This window comes from Limulus polyphemus, unplaced genomic scaffold (genome assembly GCF_000517525.1).
Source record: "Limulus polyphemus unplaced genomic scaffold, Limulus_polyphemus-2.1.2 Scaffold2083, whole genome shotgun sequence".
NCBI classification, from domain to species: Eukaryota; Metazoa; Arthropoda; class Merostomata; order Xiphosura; family Limulidae; genus Limulus; species Limulus polyphemus.
The window spans coordinates 189,080-204,340 of record NW_013667693.1 but is presented as its reverse complement, the minus strand read 5'-3'; the positions used below and the strand labels follow the sequence as shown (position 1 = coordinate 204,340).

At 34.6% G+C, this 15,261-nt stretch overlaps 1 protein-coding gene across 1 annotated transcript in view; it reads right to left on the bottom strand.

Moving 5' to 3' along the window:
• The window catches only part of LOC111087382 (kinesin light chain 3-like), a 39,168-nt gene that overhangs the window by 9,911 nt on the left and 13,996 nt on the right, over window positions 1-15,261 (bottom strand). Inside the window, exons 3-8 of the mRNA XM_022393830.1 lie at window positions 14,718-14,759; window positions 12,776-12,925; window positions 11,622-11,723; window positions 10,767-10,916; window positions 9,475-9,585; window positions 1,810-1,917 (exon numbers count right to left, since the gene is read on the bottom strand). Coding sequence (XP_022249538.1) covers window positions 1,810-1,917; window positions 9,475-9,585; window positions 10,767-10,916; window positions 11,622-11,723; window positions 12,776-12,802 — 498 coding nt within the window. The 5' untranslated portion in view covers window positions 12,803-12,925; window positions 14,718-14,759. The remainder of the gene's footprint in view (window positions 1-1,809; window positions 1,918-9,474; window positions 9,586-10,766; window positions 10,917-11,621; window positions 11,724-12,775; window positions 12,926-14,717; window positions 14,760-15,261) is intronic.

Genomic DNA, 15,261 nt, shown 5'->3' with positions numbered 1-15,261 from the left:
ACAATATTCTGTCCGCATACATTCAATTACTCATCCTCCCTGCCTTCACCTTGTCACTGTCTTATATATATCAGACTACCCCCAATCTAGTAGTCTCCCGACAATTCACGAAGGTTCGAAAAGGACGTGGCGTGATACTAGTCAACCTCGCTGATTCAACAGTATGTTATATTAATTGTCTCATTGATCTGTGAAAGTGAAACACTAATTTGTTACATCTCCGTTCGTTAGTTAATTTTCCGTAAATTCGTTGAGACGAAACTTTAGCGACACATGTCCTTTCTTAAATATTCGCTGAAGCAACAATACGATGTTTCAATATTGTAGGAGCGAAAAGAAAGCAAGATATGTATACTAAATTTTTAGACTGATATGTCTGAAAGCTCAATACATAAAAATTTCATAATTGTAGAAAAATTTTCTTTGATAACGTTGTTTTATTGATAGATGTGAGATGTGTTTGAGCAGTTTTGCACTAAATAAAATAATGAACAATGATTGCGTTTCCTGGCCGATTCCCATACTTAGTCAGTATTTTGTAAATCATTTTAGTTAGTCAATATTTTATAAATAATTTGCTAAAGAAACAATTAATAAACTAAAATTGTGAAATAAGTAAGCGAAATGAGATATAGATATCACATAGAGTTCCAAAAGTCGACCACCAGTTACCAGTTGTTAAAAGTTGTGAACTAAAGCTTATCATTTGTTTGTTTGTTTTAATGCAAAGCTATAATGGGCTACCTGCACTTTGTCCACTAGGGGAATTCAAGCACTGGATTTTAGTGTTGTAAGTCTTTCAGTTGACCAACTTGATGATACAGCATATTTTTATCATTGTTAAGTGATATCGGTTGCTTGCCATTATGTTCAACATAGTAATTTTAAGTATAACTTCAAATACAACATTTGATTAAAAATTGTGGTGTCATTTCACTTTTGGGCAAAGTTTCGATTAACGTTTTAACACGCCATGAGCAATAATAAAATTCTTAACAACATGAAGAAAATGTACTCCCCTGCAAACTTCTTAAAGTTTTAAATTTCTAAGTATCAAATAAATATTTAAATACTAAAATATGCGTTTTTTGTTTTTTATTGTGTATCTTAAAATACATCAAGCACTGGGAGAATTGTTTGTCTATAAAGATGACAGTGAAAGAGTTAGCATGACCTGTTGGTTAGGGTGTTTCACACATAATGTGCGGGTCGTGGGATTGATACCCGTCTCCAAACGTGCTCGCCCTTTCAGCCACATTGAAGTTGTAATGTGATGGACAATCCCACTATCTGTCAGTAAAACGTAGTTGAAGAGTTGATGGTGGGTGATGTTGAGTAATTGCCTTCTCTCTAGTCTAGTACTTCAAAATTACGGATGGCTAATGCAGATAGCTCTTGAGTAACTTTGCACGAAAATTCAAGGAACAAACAACTTAACCCGATTTTCATTCATTATTTTAGATTCAATGTATGTATGTATGTATTCACGTAGTTTCTGATCCTTATGATCAATACGAACATCTACAATCATAATGGTGTTTTCAAATATCTATATTTATTATGAAACCTGACCTAACGTATATGGAGTATAAATGTTCTTTGATAAGAACAAGCCTATGCCACGTTTGAGAAATGAAAATAATCTTCAGAGTAACTCTTATACCAACTGTAAAATTTCGAAATTTCAGCACACTAGAGAACTCAAAGAAACTCCTGTTTTTTTTGGTCCAAACTTTGGAAAATGTAGAAAGTCTCAATTAATTAAAAGCCACAAAAGTATTGTTTAACAAAAGAATAGTTTAACCTGACCTTTAAGAATGGTCTTACGTCTTCTGGCGTGTTGGTTTCTATATCAGACAACTCACTTGAACTGCACGAATCTTCTGTTGAATATGTTGTGGAACTACGTGGACCTCCCTATAAAGGTGTTTATTAAAATATCAAATCTAAAACACACAGATATCACAAGGAATTTCTTCAAACCATTCTAACTATTATTTACAACATGTGAAAATGTTATACATGCATTATCATCTCGTGTCTATTAAATACAGTACTTAAAATAACTAAGTAATAATCTGAGTTTTATGCCTTTAGCTTTGTTACTGAATAACGTCAATGGTCACCTCTAAGTTGTGTTCATGCGAAACAAATGCCAGGAGACCAGTCATGTGATTTATACAGATATCTATTATTTGTGTCCATGTTCATAAATGTTCATTAGTTACAACAGACTTTGTAAACTACTAAATGACCATAAAACGTTCGTCATTAAGGTGTATGATTAGCTTGGACATTAATACAAATCACCGATATGGCAAGGTTAGCATGAGTTAATCATTAAGCTTATAGTTTAGCTTGGAGGTGAATCACGTGCTGCCAGAGTATCCCGATACAGATTCTTCAGTCGGATTCGTTTGATACCTTCTATTGTGTTAAAGATTATAGCCAATTGCACATGGTAGGGGTGCACGTTATTGCTCATTAGAAGAATGTTCTGACCAGCTTCATCAGCAAATGGCAATATTAATATCAGTAAAACTGCACTCCTATATCATATGAACCCAGGCCATTACAGCATCACCCCCATATGAGTTTTTGTTTTTTAATGTGTATCTTAAAATGCATCAAGCACTGGGAGAATTGTTTGTCTATAAAGGTGACAGTGAAAGAGTTAGCATAACCTGTTGGTTAGGGTGTTTCACACATAATGCTATGTTTGGTCAACCTATTACTCTCTACATCATGGAAATGTCAAAATGTCTTCATCTTGACATATTTCAGTGTAAACCCAGATCTCTGTACATACTTTGTTCAAACTGCTAATTGAGAATAATTATTTTTCCTCTACTTTCATATAACACTAAAATGTATATATCAGATCACATGATCAGTCGTCTGACAATTGTTTCATATAAACATTAACTCAAAGATGTCACTTTGCTTTGTGCCTTGTCTTAGTTTGGGTTTAAAAACTCCAATTACCTCTTAAACTTTTTGAGCTGTGCATTAAAATAAATGTTTATTACCTACTGTATTGAATTTACTCTCATGATTCCATGAGAAATCCAAATTGTCCAAATCTATGTTATTTTAAGAAAAACAAGGTTATGTTCCATCAATGAAGAGCCAGCATTATTATTCTTAATGCTGAGCACACGTTGAATTAGGTTTTTCTAAATCAAAGCCTGAGATTTTAGAAACTCCCTCATCAGAACCTAAACTTTAATCTCTGATGATAAACATGCCATCAAAATCGAATAGAAACCCATTTATTTTTATCAAATCAAATAAGAAATATAACCTGAGAATAAATCTTCAATTCCCTCATACATTTATAAAGCTGTATTTAGATTGGTATAATGAAGAAAGATACAAAATGAAATATAAATAACATAGTTTGAAAATGCATGAATTTTGATTTCTTCTGATCATTTGACTTAATCTTTCAGACTTCCCTCTAGAACAAAATTAACCCCATAGATAACAAAGCATGTCTGCATAGTTAGCAACTGAAGCAATTGGATATTTTTGAGGGAATTTTACAATTGCTTTAGTATTTTTAATGTTCAAGAGTTAAGAAAGATTGGAGTATTCTGAGTGTGATACACATACATGTAGAAATGGTGCAAGTAAGAATGTCTGTATTACGAAATTAGGTCAAGAACTAGGCGAAGCCGAGCTAGCTGGTTAGTTAGTATTGAGAATCGTGAGTTATAAAAGTTAAGCTACAGTGCAGATGCTGAGAAAAATGCTAGTCACGAATTTGACAATGATAAGTTACTGATGCCGAGTTAGTAGCACTGTAGAAGCTACTAAAAAGTTTATGATAGCATCTCAAATTGGTGATTTATGTGAGATATTGTTTTGTATTAGCCTGGGAAGTTGCACAAATTGACCAATGAAGTGTTAGAACTACTTGTGGATAGTTAGAAATATTATTTGGAAGGTTGAAAGAATACAGAGAAAATATAGTGTAAGAACTCGTGTCTGGAGTTAAAAATCAGTTATCTCCAGGAAGAATCGAGGTTCTCCAAGCCACTATGAATATGAAGGTTTCCAATATTCAGAAGTATTCCAGTCCAATTCTGTTGTAAGTATAGAATTGCTATCTCTCTTGTTCAATTAACGTATTTTACTAAAGGAAGGTAATGCTTATACTAGAGACAAACATTCTATATTTATTGATTAATAGTGTTAACTGAAAGGTGAAAAGTAAAGTTGCCAGAAACTAACAGTTTAGTAAATGTTTAACTATTGATGTTAACAGTGTATACTATGTGGAAAGACCTAATAAATGTTCTTATATTTTGTTCAATGTTAGTCTTGTAATCCGTTTCTTTATTCTAACTGAATTTACCTCGAGTTAGCGACTTGTGAGCTCCATTCGCCACTGCAATCCTCAACTAAATAAATTTGGTGTAATTAGCAGTATAATCGAAACTCCAATGATTAGCCCTAAGTGCGCTGCTAGTTACAACTGGCGCAGTCTCGAGGATTTTTGGAGTAGCTAAGGACAAGTTGTTTAGAGAAAAGAAAGGAGTAAAACATAAGAAAGTCAGCCAAAGTACTATAAGTAGTGTAAGCTAAAAATAAGTAGTAAGTAAGTGACTATGGCCAATGCTGGTATAGATACGACTACAGAAGAGGGTAGTACATGCCCTAGAGTCAATAGAAGGGCTGACACTAGCTATGAAGCTGCAGCAGAACAAACCACACAAGTAGGTCCATGCAGCACTATGCATTTAACAAGCACCATACTGTTATATCATGGTAGACTAGATGAGGATGTCTAAAGCTTTACTGATGCCTTAAATGAAGCTACTGGAATATTGGGCTGGACTGATTCCCTGAAGGCAGACATATTAAGATTAAGAACAGCAGGAGAAGCAAAATGCTATATTAGGGCTTATAGCAAACTGCATGAAACCCCAGATTTTCAGTATCTAGTATGTAGGTTAGTAGAGGAATATAGGAAGCGAGAAACAACAAATGTAATTTTAAAAGAGATGCACAACTTAACTCAGCAATGAGGCAAATTTGTCCGAGTTTTTGGACATTAGTTGCAGGAGTTAGGAAATAGATTGTGTAGGGCTTATACACACCTGAAAGAGTTGATGACAGAAGATACTTTCAAATATGATTATAAATGAGGGTTGTAGAGTAATGCAGCTAGATGTTATGTAAATGAAGCAAATACCCCTCAAACAATTTTGCTTGATTTAACTGAAGTAGCTGCACTAGAATAGCTAAGGGAAAAACAGCTATATAGGCCTAAACATTCTGCTGTAAATGTAGTAAATAGACCTAGCAAAGCAGATTGGCAAAATAAACAAAGTAAGTCCAACAGCTTCTAGTGTTACAACTGTGGCAAAGTTGGTCACAGAGCAAAGAATTGCTTTCAGAAACAGAAAAGAAATGAGCGAATAGCGTGTTTTAATTGTGGCATTAAGGGTCACACAGCTCATGACTGCCAACATAAGCAAAAGGTAGAAAACAGAAAAGTCCTAAAGGCTCGAGCTTACAGAGGATAGTTCCCAAGAAATAACAGTAGTCCTACATTCACTGTAGAGTCAAAAAACGTAATCACCGCCAGGATTACAAAGCAAAAGTAGAGGTAGTTCTGGCAGTTTGGGATAAAAGATTAGTGTCCATAATGTTAATGAAGTATCACCAATAGTTGTAGTAGAAACAAAAGGTATAATATGTTGGTTATTGGTTGATACAGGTGCTCAATCTTCACTACTAAGTGCAGAACTAGTAGAAAAAAATCCGACATTGTTAGATAATGCTTGGAAAAAAGTTTCCAGAAGTATTTTAACTTCTGTAACAGGACATCCTGTTAAAACACTAGGTAAGTATAGTGTGCATATAATAGTAGGAAAGTTAGAGTTAAAACACTCATTTGAATTCTGTAAACAGAGACTTAGATGCAAATGGTATCATAGGGCAAGATTTCTTAAGGGCTTATGACACTGAAATATCTCTTACTTTGGGTAAGCTATGCATAGAAATGCAAATCTTAAGTTTTGAAGATCTTGAACCTTCAGACTTATGTGCAACAGTTGAGACATATGATACCTTCCTGCTGGCTAAATTTAATAGTCAGATGCCTAATGCTAGCATTAGCAAGGCTAAGGATCAACAATCAAAACATGAAAGCACCGTTCTCCAGCAGTGTAGCAATACACAACAAAGTCGGAGAAATAAGAATAAGAGATGTTCTAAAGGAAAGTCAGAAAACAGGAGTACACAGAAAAACTCTAAATCCAGCAGAAGTGACGATAGTAGTCATAAGAAAAGTGATAGTAAAATAAGGCAGAGTAAGTTAGCAAATAAGACTTTAAAACAGGAGAATAGTAATTCAAACCCCTCAGATGACTCTACACTTATGCCTAACATAAGCAAAAGAGCATCTCAAAAGGAGTGTTTGAAAGAAAGAGTACCTGTAAGATTAGTTAAAGTAACTGAAGTACCTGCAAGAAGTCAGTGTACTGTTGAAACTAAAGTAAACGACTTTAAGTGTAATGAAGAAGTGTTAGTCGAACCTATTTAGATAGAAAAAACAGGAGTTTATATAGCTGCTTGTATTAGTAAAATGTCCGAGAGAGACACAGTGCCTATAAAAGTGTTAAATGTAAATGACGATAAAGTAATACTACCTAAGAACATAGTAGTAGAGAACAATTAGCTGTGGTAGGAAAGCATAATGTTAATAATGCTAAGAAACAGGTACAATGAAGTAGGATAGACTGGGATTCTATCTTAGGAAATATGGAAAGAAACATAAACAGGGTTTGATAATGTTGTCAGAAAAATAGAGAGATATATATGTAGGAGAAAATGACTTTAATGGTTGTACAGATAAAGTTAAGCACAATATAGTGTTGAGTGATAATAAGCCCTAATAAGCACAGAGACCCTATAGAGTGCCATAAAAACACAGGGTTGAGCTAAAAGAATGTGTAAAAGAGATGCTTGAGCAAGGAGTAATAGAGGATAGTAGTAGTACATACACATCTCCAGTTGTATTAGTTCCTAAGAAGGACGGAAAATTAAAGTTCTGTGTGGATTTTTGGAAAGTGAACAGAGTAATGGTCAAAAACATCTACCCATTACCTAATATCCAAGAAACCTTAGATAAGTTAGATAAACGTAAGTACTTTTCATCTATGGATTTACAAAGTGGATGTTGGCAGGTAGAGATAGAAGAGGAAGATAAAGCTAAAGTTGCTTTTGTATTACCTTCAGGAAAATATCAGTTTAACAGAATGCCTTTTGTTTTATGCAGTGCCCCTTCAACACTCCAGAGATTAACGTATCTTGTATTATCAGGCTTCCAAGACTCAGAGTGTTTCTGTTATTTAAATGATGTTATAGTGTTCGCAGCAAGTTTTGAAGACCACTTAGAGAGATTAAGGTATGTAGTTGATAGATTATGAAAAGCAAACTTAAAGCTTAAACCAAGTAAATATCAGTTTCTGAGAAAAAATGAAGAATATCTAGATCTTTTGGTGACCGCAGATGGTGTAAAACCTGACTCTAGAAAGTTAGAGGTTTGTAAGAATTATCCAGTGCCTAAAACAGTAAAAGTTCGTGCATCTTTAGGATTTGTTGGGCATTATAGAAAGTTTATACCACATTTTGCATTATTGGCAAAATGCTTAACTGAATTAACTAAGAAATAAATAAAATTTCCGTGGACAGATAAAAGACAAGAAGCATCTGAGAAATTAAGAGATGCTTTGTTAAAAGCACCAATTCTAAGCCACCCAGATTTCAGTAACGAGTTTATCTTAAACACAGATGCTTCAAATTTCACTGTAGGTGCAGTATTGTCACAGTTAGATGAAACTGGAAAAGAACACCCTATAGCTTAGTTTCAAATGGACAGGAACTGCCTGTTGTAGAAACCTACAAATGTAAAGGACGACGTTTCGAAAGTCTTCCGCCTTTTGTCTTCAGGTCAGTGTGTGTTTATGTTTATTGTTTATTTCTGGCAATTATTTTGGTTTAAAAATAATTATTTCCAAAGAAATAATTACCTATCAGGGGTGCTCGAAGATTAAGCAATCCTCCTTCACCCAGCACATGGACTTGGAATAAAGACAAGCTATGTAAACTTAAAAAGGTAAACGTAAAAGTGAAAAGTGAAAAGCAGATTAAACTAAATGACCGATATAGGACAGATGGTCCATTAGGGTGGTAGGGATCTATAAATCCTATGTCAAGAAATTTATGTGGGGGAAACGAGAGTACCCCAAGTAAACCTACTTTCACTGGTAACGACTAATCCATTACCAGTGCCTGGTTAGCAAGAAGAAGTAAGTTGGGAAGGCAAAATGAAGTCCAGTGCTGAGATTTGATTAAATTTCAAATGAATTATAAAGTCTCCTGATGTTTGCCAGAGCTTTACTTGGGTACAAGTTCAGGTATGGTTGAGATGGCGTGAAGTCACCGGTGTTGCTGGTAAGTGGGCGAAAGGCACAGAAAGGTTCTTTGAGTAGGTCGTAGTCAGGGAGGTGTCGATTACGAGAGTGTTGGGTGAATATGACGGCAAGGATGTAGAAAGTGGCACAGGGCTGAAAGATGGGTTGCAGGTTTGTTGAGAAGCGTAACTGGCGGCTGGGTCTGGGTGCCTTTTTTTCTCCTTGTAGTGGTAGTTTGGGTCATCTTCTCTTGCGTTTCTATCGTAGGTGTGGGCGGAGTTTGAGTTGCTTCGTCGGATTTGGTAGAGTCCTGGTTGGTGGCGGTTGCCATTCGGATCATGTGAAACGTGGACATGGGGGTTGGGCTTGGAAAGGTAGGGGTGGGTGAGGCTTTTGGTATATTTTTTCTGCTTTGAAGTGATAGTAATCAAAATAGCAACCGTGGGTGAGAATAGAGTCTGCGGTTATCTTGGAAATTGTGACAACTTTCATGAAAGTGGAGGGTGAACCTATTTTCTTTGATGGGATACGGTGGACTGCATGGATCTAGATCGTAGAGTTGGTTGTAGTTTCGAGGGCTTGATGAATTTCCTCTTGCATAAAGGATAAATGGACGTTTCTGAGAAATATTGTATGAAGACTGACATTGCTTTTAGGCAAGTGACGTGTGGGTTTGAACTAACGACTATTTGCTTACAATCGTCTTATTTCCAATGCAACGAGGAATCCTACGAACAAACAGATGGTCTATAGCGCTGGATTATAGCGCTTTAAGTCCGTAAACTTAATGCTGATCCGGAGGGGGAGGGTGATTACTTTGTACTACAATCCATTGTTTTAGTCAACACATATTCAGAAAATGCAGTTCAAAAAACTTTTTTTCTTATTCTGAAAATAGCACATGAAATCAATAAATCCGAATCATTTTTATCTTATGACACGTGTATATTGAATAGCAAGTGAATGATTCAAATGCTTCACAGTTTAAACTGAGTTAAAATTAATTTGAATATTGGTTGTATTTAAACTTTATTATTATTCTCACCTTCGCCATCATCATCACATCTTTTTCGTAACGGAACTGTGGTTGAATTTCTCTTGTTACTCTTCTTGTCCCTTTCAACATTTTATTAATCTGTATCTTCGTATTCAAAGTCTAAAAATATGAGTTTCAAACGTTTTAGTTATTTTCAAGATAAACAGTACATAACATTGTCATGGAAATGAAAAGATTCTCTGTCATCATAAGGAGAACTGCTTAACAAACATCATAATAACATAAATGTAACAGTGAAGTTCAAAGAATATAAGAAAATATGACCAATCATGTAAGAGAAATAAACTCATTAAAACTGTTAAGCTTCAAAAACTATTTGTTAAATGTATGAATTACTTGGTTATTTGTATATTTAACTTTAATTCTATGTCCCAATAAAAAAAATTATTATTATCGTTTTAATGTTTTCAGTTAGTGGTATTTAATATATTACAAACAGTTATTTTTTGTTTCTTCTTTTTTGAATTAAAAATGCTTCTTTTCTATTAGAGGGGATGCATTTTGTATAAGCAACCCATTTTTTTTATTTTTTGTCCAATTTTCATTTACTAGATAGATTGTAGCTAAAAATGTTAATTATTTACAGCATATTGTATTGTCTAGTACGTGAATGGAATTCGATTTGTACGGAAGGCTGAATAGTACATTGTAAACAGTAAATTACATTTTCTTAATAATTAATTTAGTTAATGTGTGCTTAATAAGAAATAATAACTGTGAATTTAATACCGTTTTAAATTAGGAAACCGAAATGAAAACTACGTGATCACCTCTGTTTCCTATATTATTAACAGGTGTGGTTGGTTAAACTACACTGTGCATCACATAGTTTTAATATTTGTCTGTTGTATTTACCAGTTACCGACTCACTTTTCCAGGTAGATAAGACACCCAGTAAATGGCTTAACTACTGGATTTTAAAGGTACAGGAGAGCTGTCAATTCTTTCTTTCTTTCTTTTTTTAGGGGTGGGGTTGAGTCATGGAAGTTTTTGAGTCTACTATTTGATATGGGGTTGAAGGTAAACCAAATAACAGTTCGCAATCTAACCAAATTATTTTAATACTCAATTATAGTGGTCCTGCCTTAAAAATCTAAAAACAAGTTTCTGATCACAGATCCAGAAAGGTCCGGCTCAGTTTAAGCACTGACTTTTATTATTCAGCTCGCCTTCGAGTGATAATAATATTTATTTCGTTCATGAGGAATGCTGTTTGAATGCGTAGAAAAGTACACAAGAAGAGTGTATTGCTAACACTTCCAACTAGAATGTAATCTTACCTTCATATCATCAACACCGTAATTTTCTTGAAATATATTCATCGCTTTGCTGAAAAACTCCAAAGATTCCCGAGACTTCCCCATGTGCCTCAAAATCTCTCCTTGATCATATAGAATCTTCCCTAGATGGCGGTGGTGCTCTCCATGCAGCTATTAGTATACACAAATACACTTTTCTAGTCTATAATTCATGCTGAACAATTAATAGTGCAGATTTATGGCAGAATTATTTATTACATAAAAGTGTTTTTTTTATAAAAAATTATCTAGACCAACATAAAAGTTCTGAACTATTATAAGATATAGAGCATATGTTTGATATATAGGAAACCATATTTATAGGAATGGTTGATCGAGAGAAATGAGAAGAAAAATACTTATAGTTATTAGTATCAATAATGGGACCATCATGATCTGGTAGCTAGATCTTTGGACTCGTAGGAAGACAGTCTTGATACTAAGATGGCCTTGCCTAGTGGCTAGTTCTTTGGACTCGTAGTAAGGTCATTTTGATACTAAGACAGCCTTACTCGCAGTCGGAAGATTGTGAGTTCGATAGCTGTTTGTTCCATGTTGTTACGTCAGTTTGCCCCAATTGCTTCAGACTACCAGCTGCATAATCGGTACCAGCGGATTTTGTTAACCTGGGATGTAGCGGTATCATTTTTCTCAGCACTTTTGCCATAGGAACCGGAGTTTAGTGTTGGCTCCTCTCGGTACAAGATGGATTTAGCTTTACATATATCAACAATATTATTTGAAGAGGTGTAGAAGGTCTCTTTAAAGAAGGTATATAACCATATATTTTTTAGAAACAAGAACGAGACTAACCAGATTTCACTTTCTTAGTCTTACCTGTTTCACTTGAACCTCAAGTTCCTGAAGCTTTCGCAGAGCTTCGTTATATCTTCCTGCTTTCCATAAGGTTTCAGAAAGTTTCACCTCGACCCTGAGCAACTAAAAAAATGCTTCAGACAACTTCACTTCTGCCATAAGAAAACTAACAAAATAAGCCGACGTCATTCACATAAACAGCTGAAAAAAATTGATTGGTTAATAAATTTATCTCTTTGTATGGTAAATTAATAATAGTGACTAAAGAAATACGGCTTGTTTTGTTAACTTTTGTAGATTTCTTATGCAATTGAAGTCCAGTGCATTAATAAGCTTTCTTAAATAAAGTTTCATAACTTCCAATTCGATAGCCGCCAACATCTTCGATAACAACAAAAAATCTTAACAACAATTCTATGCATGGATTTCTTTTGAAAGAACGTCTTTTGCCCTTTTAAAGATAAATACTTCTTCACGTACGTCATTGATATACCACTTTTTCACAAAAGCTGTTTATAAATATACTTTTAAATATTATTTGGTTTTGTTTGGTTCTTGGTTATTTTTCCCAACTAGGAGACAATACGTCTCAAACAAAGCCAGGTCCAAAAGTACATCTAGGACTGATGCTTGTAACGTACGTCATTGATATACAAAAGTACGCAGGACGAACATTAATACGTTATGATTAGAAATAAAATCCAATAACTATTGAGGAAAATGGACTTTTCTTTATCAGAGGTAAGTGACAAATGTTTCCATTGTGATTTTAAACGTAAACATTCAACAAGAGATAAGATTGTTTTTCTTTACTTTTGTATAGAACGGGACCAGCATGGCCAGGTGGTTAGGGCACTCGACTCGCAATCTGTGGATCGCGGGTGGTTCGAGTCCCCGTCACACCAAACATGCTGGCCCTTTCAGCCGTGGGAGCGTTATAATGTGACGGTCAATCCCACTGTTTGTTGGTAAAAGAGTAGTCCAAGAGTCGGCGGTGAGTGGAGATGACTATTTGCTTTCCCTCTAGTCTTACACTACTAAATTAGGGACAGCTAGCGCAGATAGCCCTCGTGTAGGTTTGCGCAAAATCCGTAACAAACAAACATTGTATAGAATGATGATAATTATTTTTCTGAATTGTTCTATAGAAAAGGCAAAATGAATTTAGTTCTTACTTGTTCATGCTCAGGTCCAAATGTCATCCTGTAGAAATCTACAGCCTTTCTGTAACATATGCTAGCATGTTCATAACTTTTATACAACGTATGAGCATCACCGAGTTTTCTCCACGTATGTCCAATTTCTTGGTGGTCTTCGTGTAAAATCTGTAATTTAATAATGAATTAGTTTCCAGAATGAAAATTGTTTTGGGAAACTAAAACAGGAAGTCTGGTCCCTACTCCTATATTATATGTGTGTTTGTTTGTTCGCCAACTCCTCCCACGGTTTTTAAGCTAGCAGCACCATTCTTAGCAGATAAAGTCGGGGTGGCTCGGGGAATGTTTTTATCTACAATGGTGAAGCCTCCTTACCATTCTTTATTTATGGTACTAAGTGAATCTAAAATGCACCCCAAAGGTGATTTCTCCAAGCCAGTTCCCTTGGCTGTGGTTTCGCTAGATAATAGATAATCAATCGAGTTATCGGCGAGTCGTGTATCAGTTCAAATTTTAGAGGCCTCATGTAGCTTTGTGAGAAATCCAACAAACAAACAAAAAATGTTGGAAAGTATCAAATCTTCGTCTGACATGATTTTACCTGTGGTAAAATTATAGTCCAACTAGTATGTATTGTAAGTCAAGTTTTTTAATCAGTATACATAAATGTGTGTATAATTTTCATTGTCTAATATTGTTACGACAGCGGAAGTCACCTGACGCTAGTAACACGTCATGAGATTCTAGAAAGGTCATGTCCGTTAGTGAAGCCTCGAGTGTTTTCCAGACGCCCTTTGTTTCGTATATATAAGATCGGCGAGAAGTGACGGCAGATATATATATGAATAATTGCAGATTGAAGAGATAGAGACGGACAATTAAGTCAAGCGCAGTAGTAAAGTGCATGAATCGTTCGCTGTGAATTATAGCGTGTCTTTAAGTTAAAATAGCTGTGGAAATTAAGCGTATTGCAAAGTTAAATTGAGAAATAATAAACTAGTTTTAATTAAGAAAGGACTTGTATCGCTAAGTTTTTTGGAAAGAATTTCTACGGAAAATTAACCAACGACCAGAGACGTAACAATATGTTTAACAAGTTAAGTCTCTTTATAAGAATAATTTTATTTATCACTTCTACTTACTCGTACATACATTAACATAAATGAAAACTCTACTTAAAAAAGGTATAATGTGGGTGTAAACTTCTAGTGCAGGGAGTCAGTTGATAATCTTTAATCGTTCAAGGCCAAAAGATCATAAATTTTTTATCTTTTATTTGTTACTTTGGACATATTGATAAGTTAGTCTTAGTGTAAAGTACATTACAATCGTGTAATCTACGCAAAAAGAAAAGGTCTGTGTATGTAAAGAGGTAGTCTTATGTTTACATATTATTAGCATGTTACAATAAATCAATATATACATAAAGTTTCTGTACAGAAGCTTCTTCTTTATGAAGGTTCTTTAAACATGGAACATACGAGAAAGATGGAATTAGGTAATCACAACTCATATTACTATTAAACACGAGACAATCTTACCTTTATCTGTTCTTCTAGCAGGCATTTCAATGTGTATATGATCTGTGTAAATCATATTACTATTAAATAAAGGTAAGACAATATTACCTTTATCTGTTCTTCTAGCAGGCATTTCAATGTGTGTATGATCTGTGTAAATCATATTACTATTAAATACGAGACAGTCTTACCTTTATCTGTTCTTCTAGCAGGCATTTCAATGTGTGTATGACCTGTGTAAATCATATTACTATTAAATACGAGACAGTCTTACCTTTATCTGTTCTTCTAGCAGGCATTTCAATGTGTGTATGATCTGTGTAAATCATATTAATATTAAATACGAGACAATCTTACCTTTATCTGTTCTTCTAGCAGGCATTTCAATGTGTGTATTACCTGTGTAAATCATATTACTATTAAATACGAGACAGTCTTACCTTTATCTGTTCTTCTAGCAGGCATTTCAATGTGTGTATTACCTGTGTAAAAGATAATTACATTAATTACTGTGTAATGAGTTTTTCTTTGGAACCAAAGTTGTAGAAATGATATATATATTAAGTTGACCAAATATAAAAAGGTTGAGTACGTTATATTAAGAACAATTTTCGAGTCTCGTTACGTCGTTACTGTCCATGTCGCCAGTCCGTTTGTGCTTATTACCGATAGCTATGCAGCGTAGTTTCCATTACAGTAGGCTCCGTTTTAAGGCTGTCATACTAAAAATTCACTACTCCTTCGTGCATTATTTTCCTAATTAATCTAATGTACGAGAACAGCAGTTTTCTTTACTGTTGCCCGGAGCATTAGACTGCTTTTGCCACTGACCTTCTTTTTCGTGGATTCTCACCTGTTACAAGATGCATACTGCAGCTGCAGTATAACTTGTTACAGGTATAAAATCATAAATAATATTCAACGTTAAACTGGTCACAGCTAAAAACATTTTATTTAGGCCTATCTATGGCCTTCAAAAAGTTG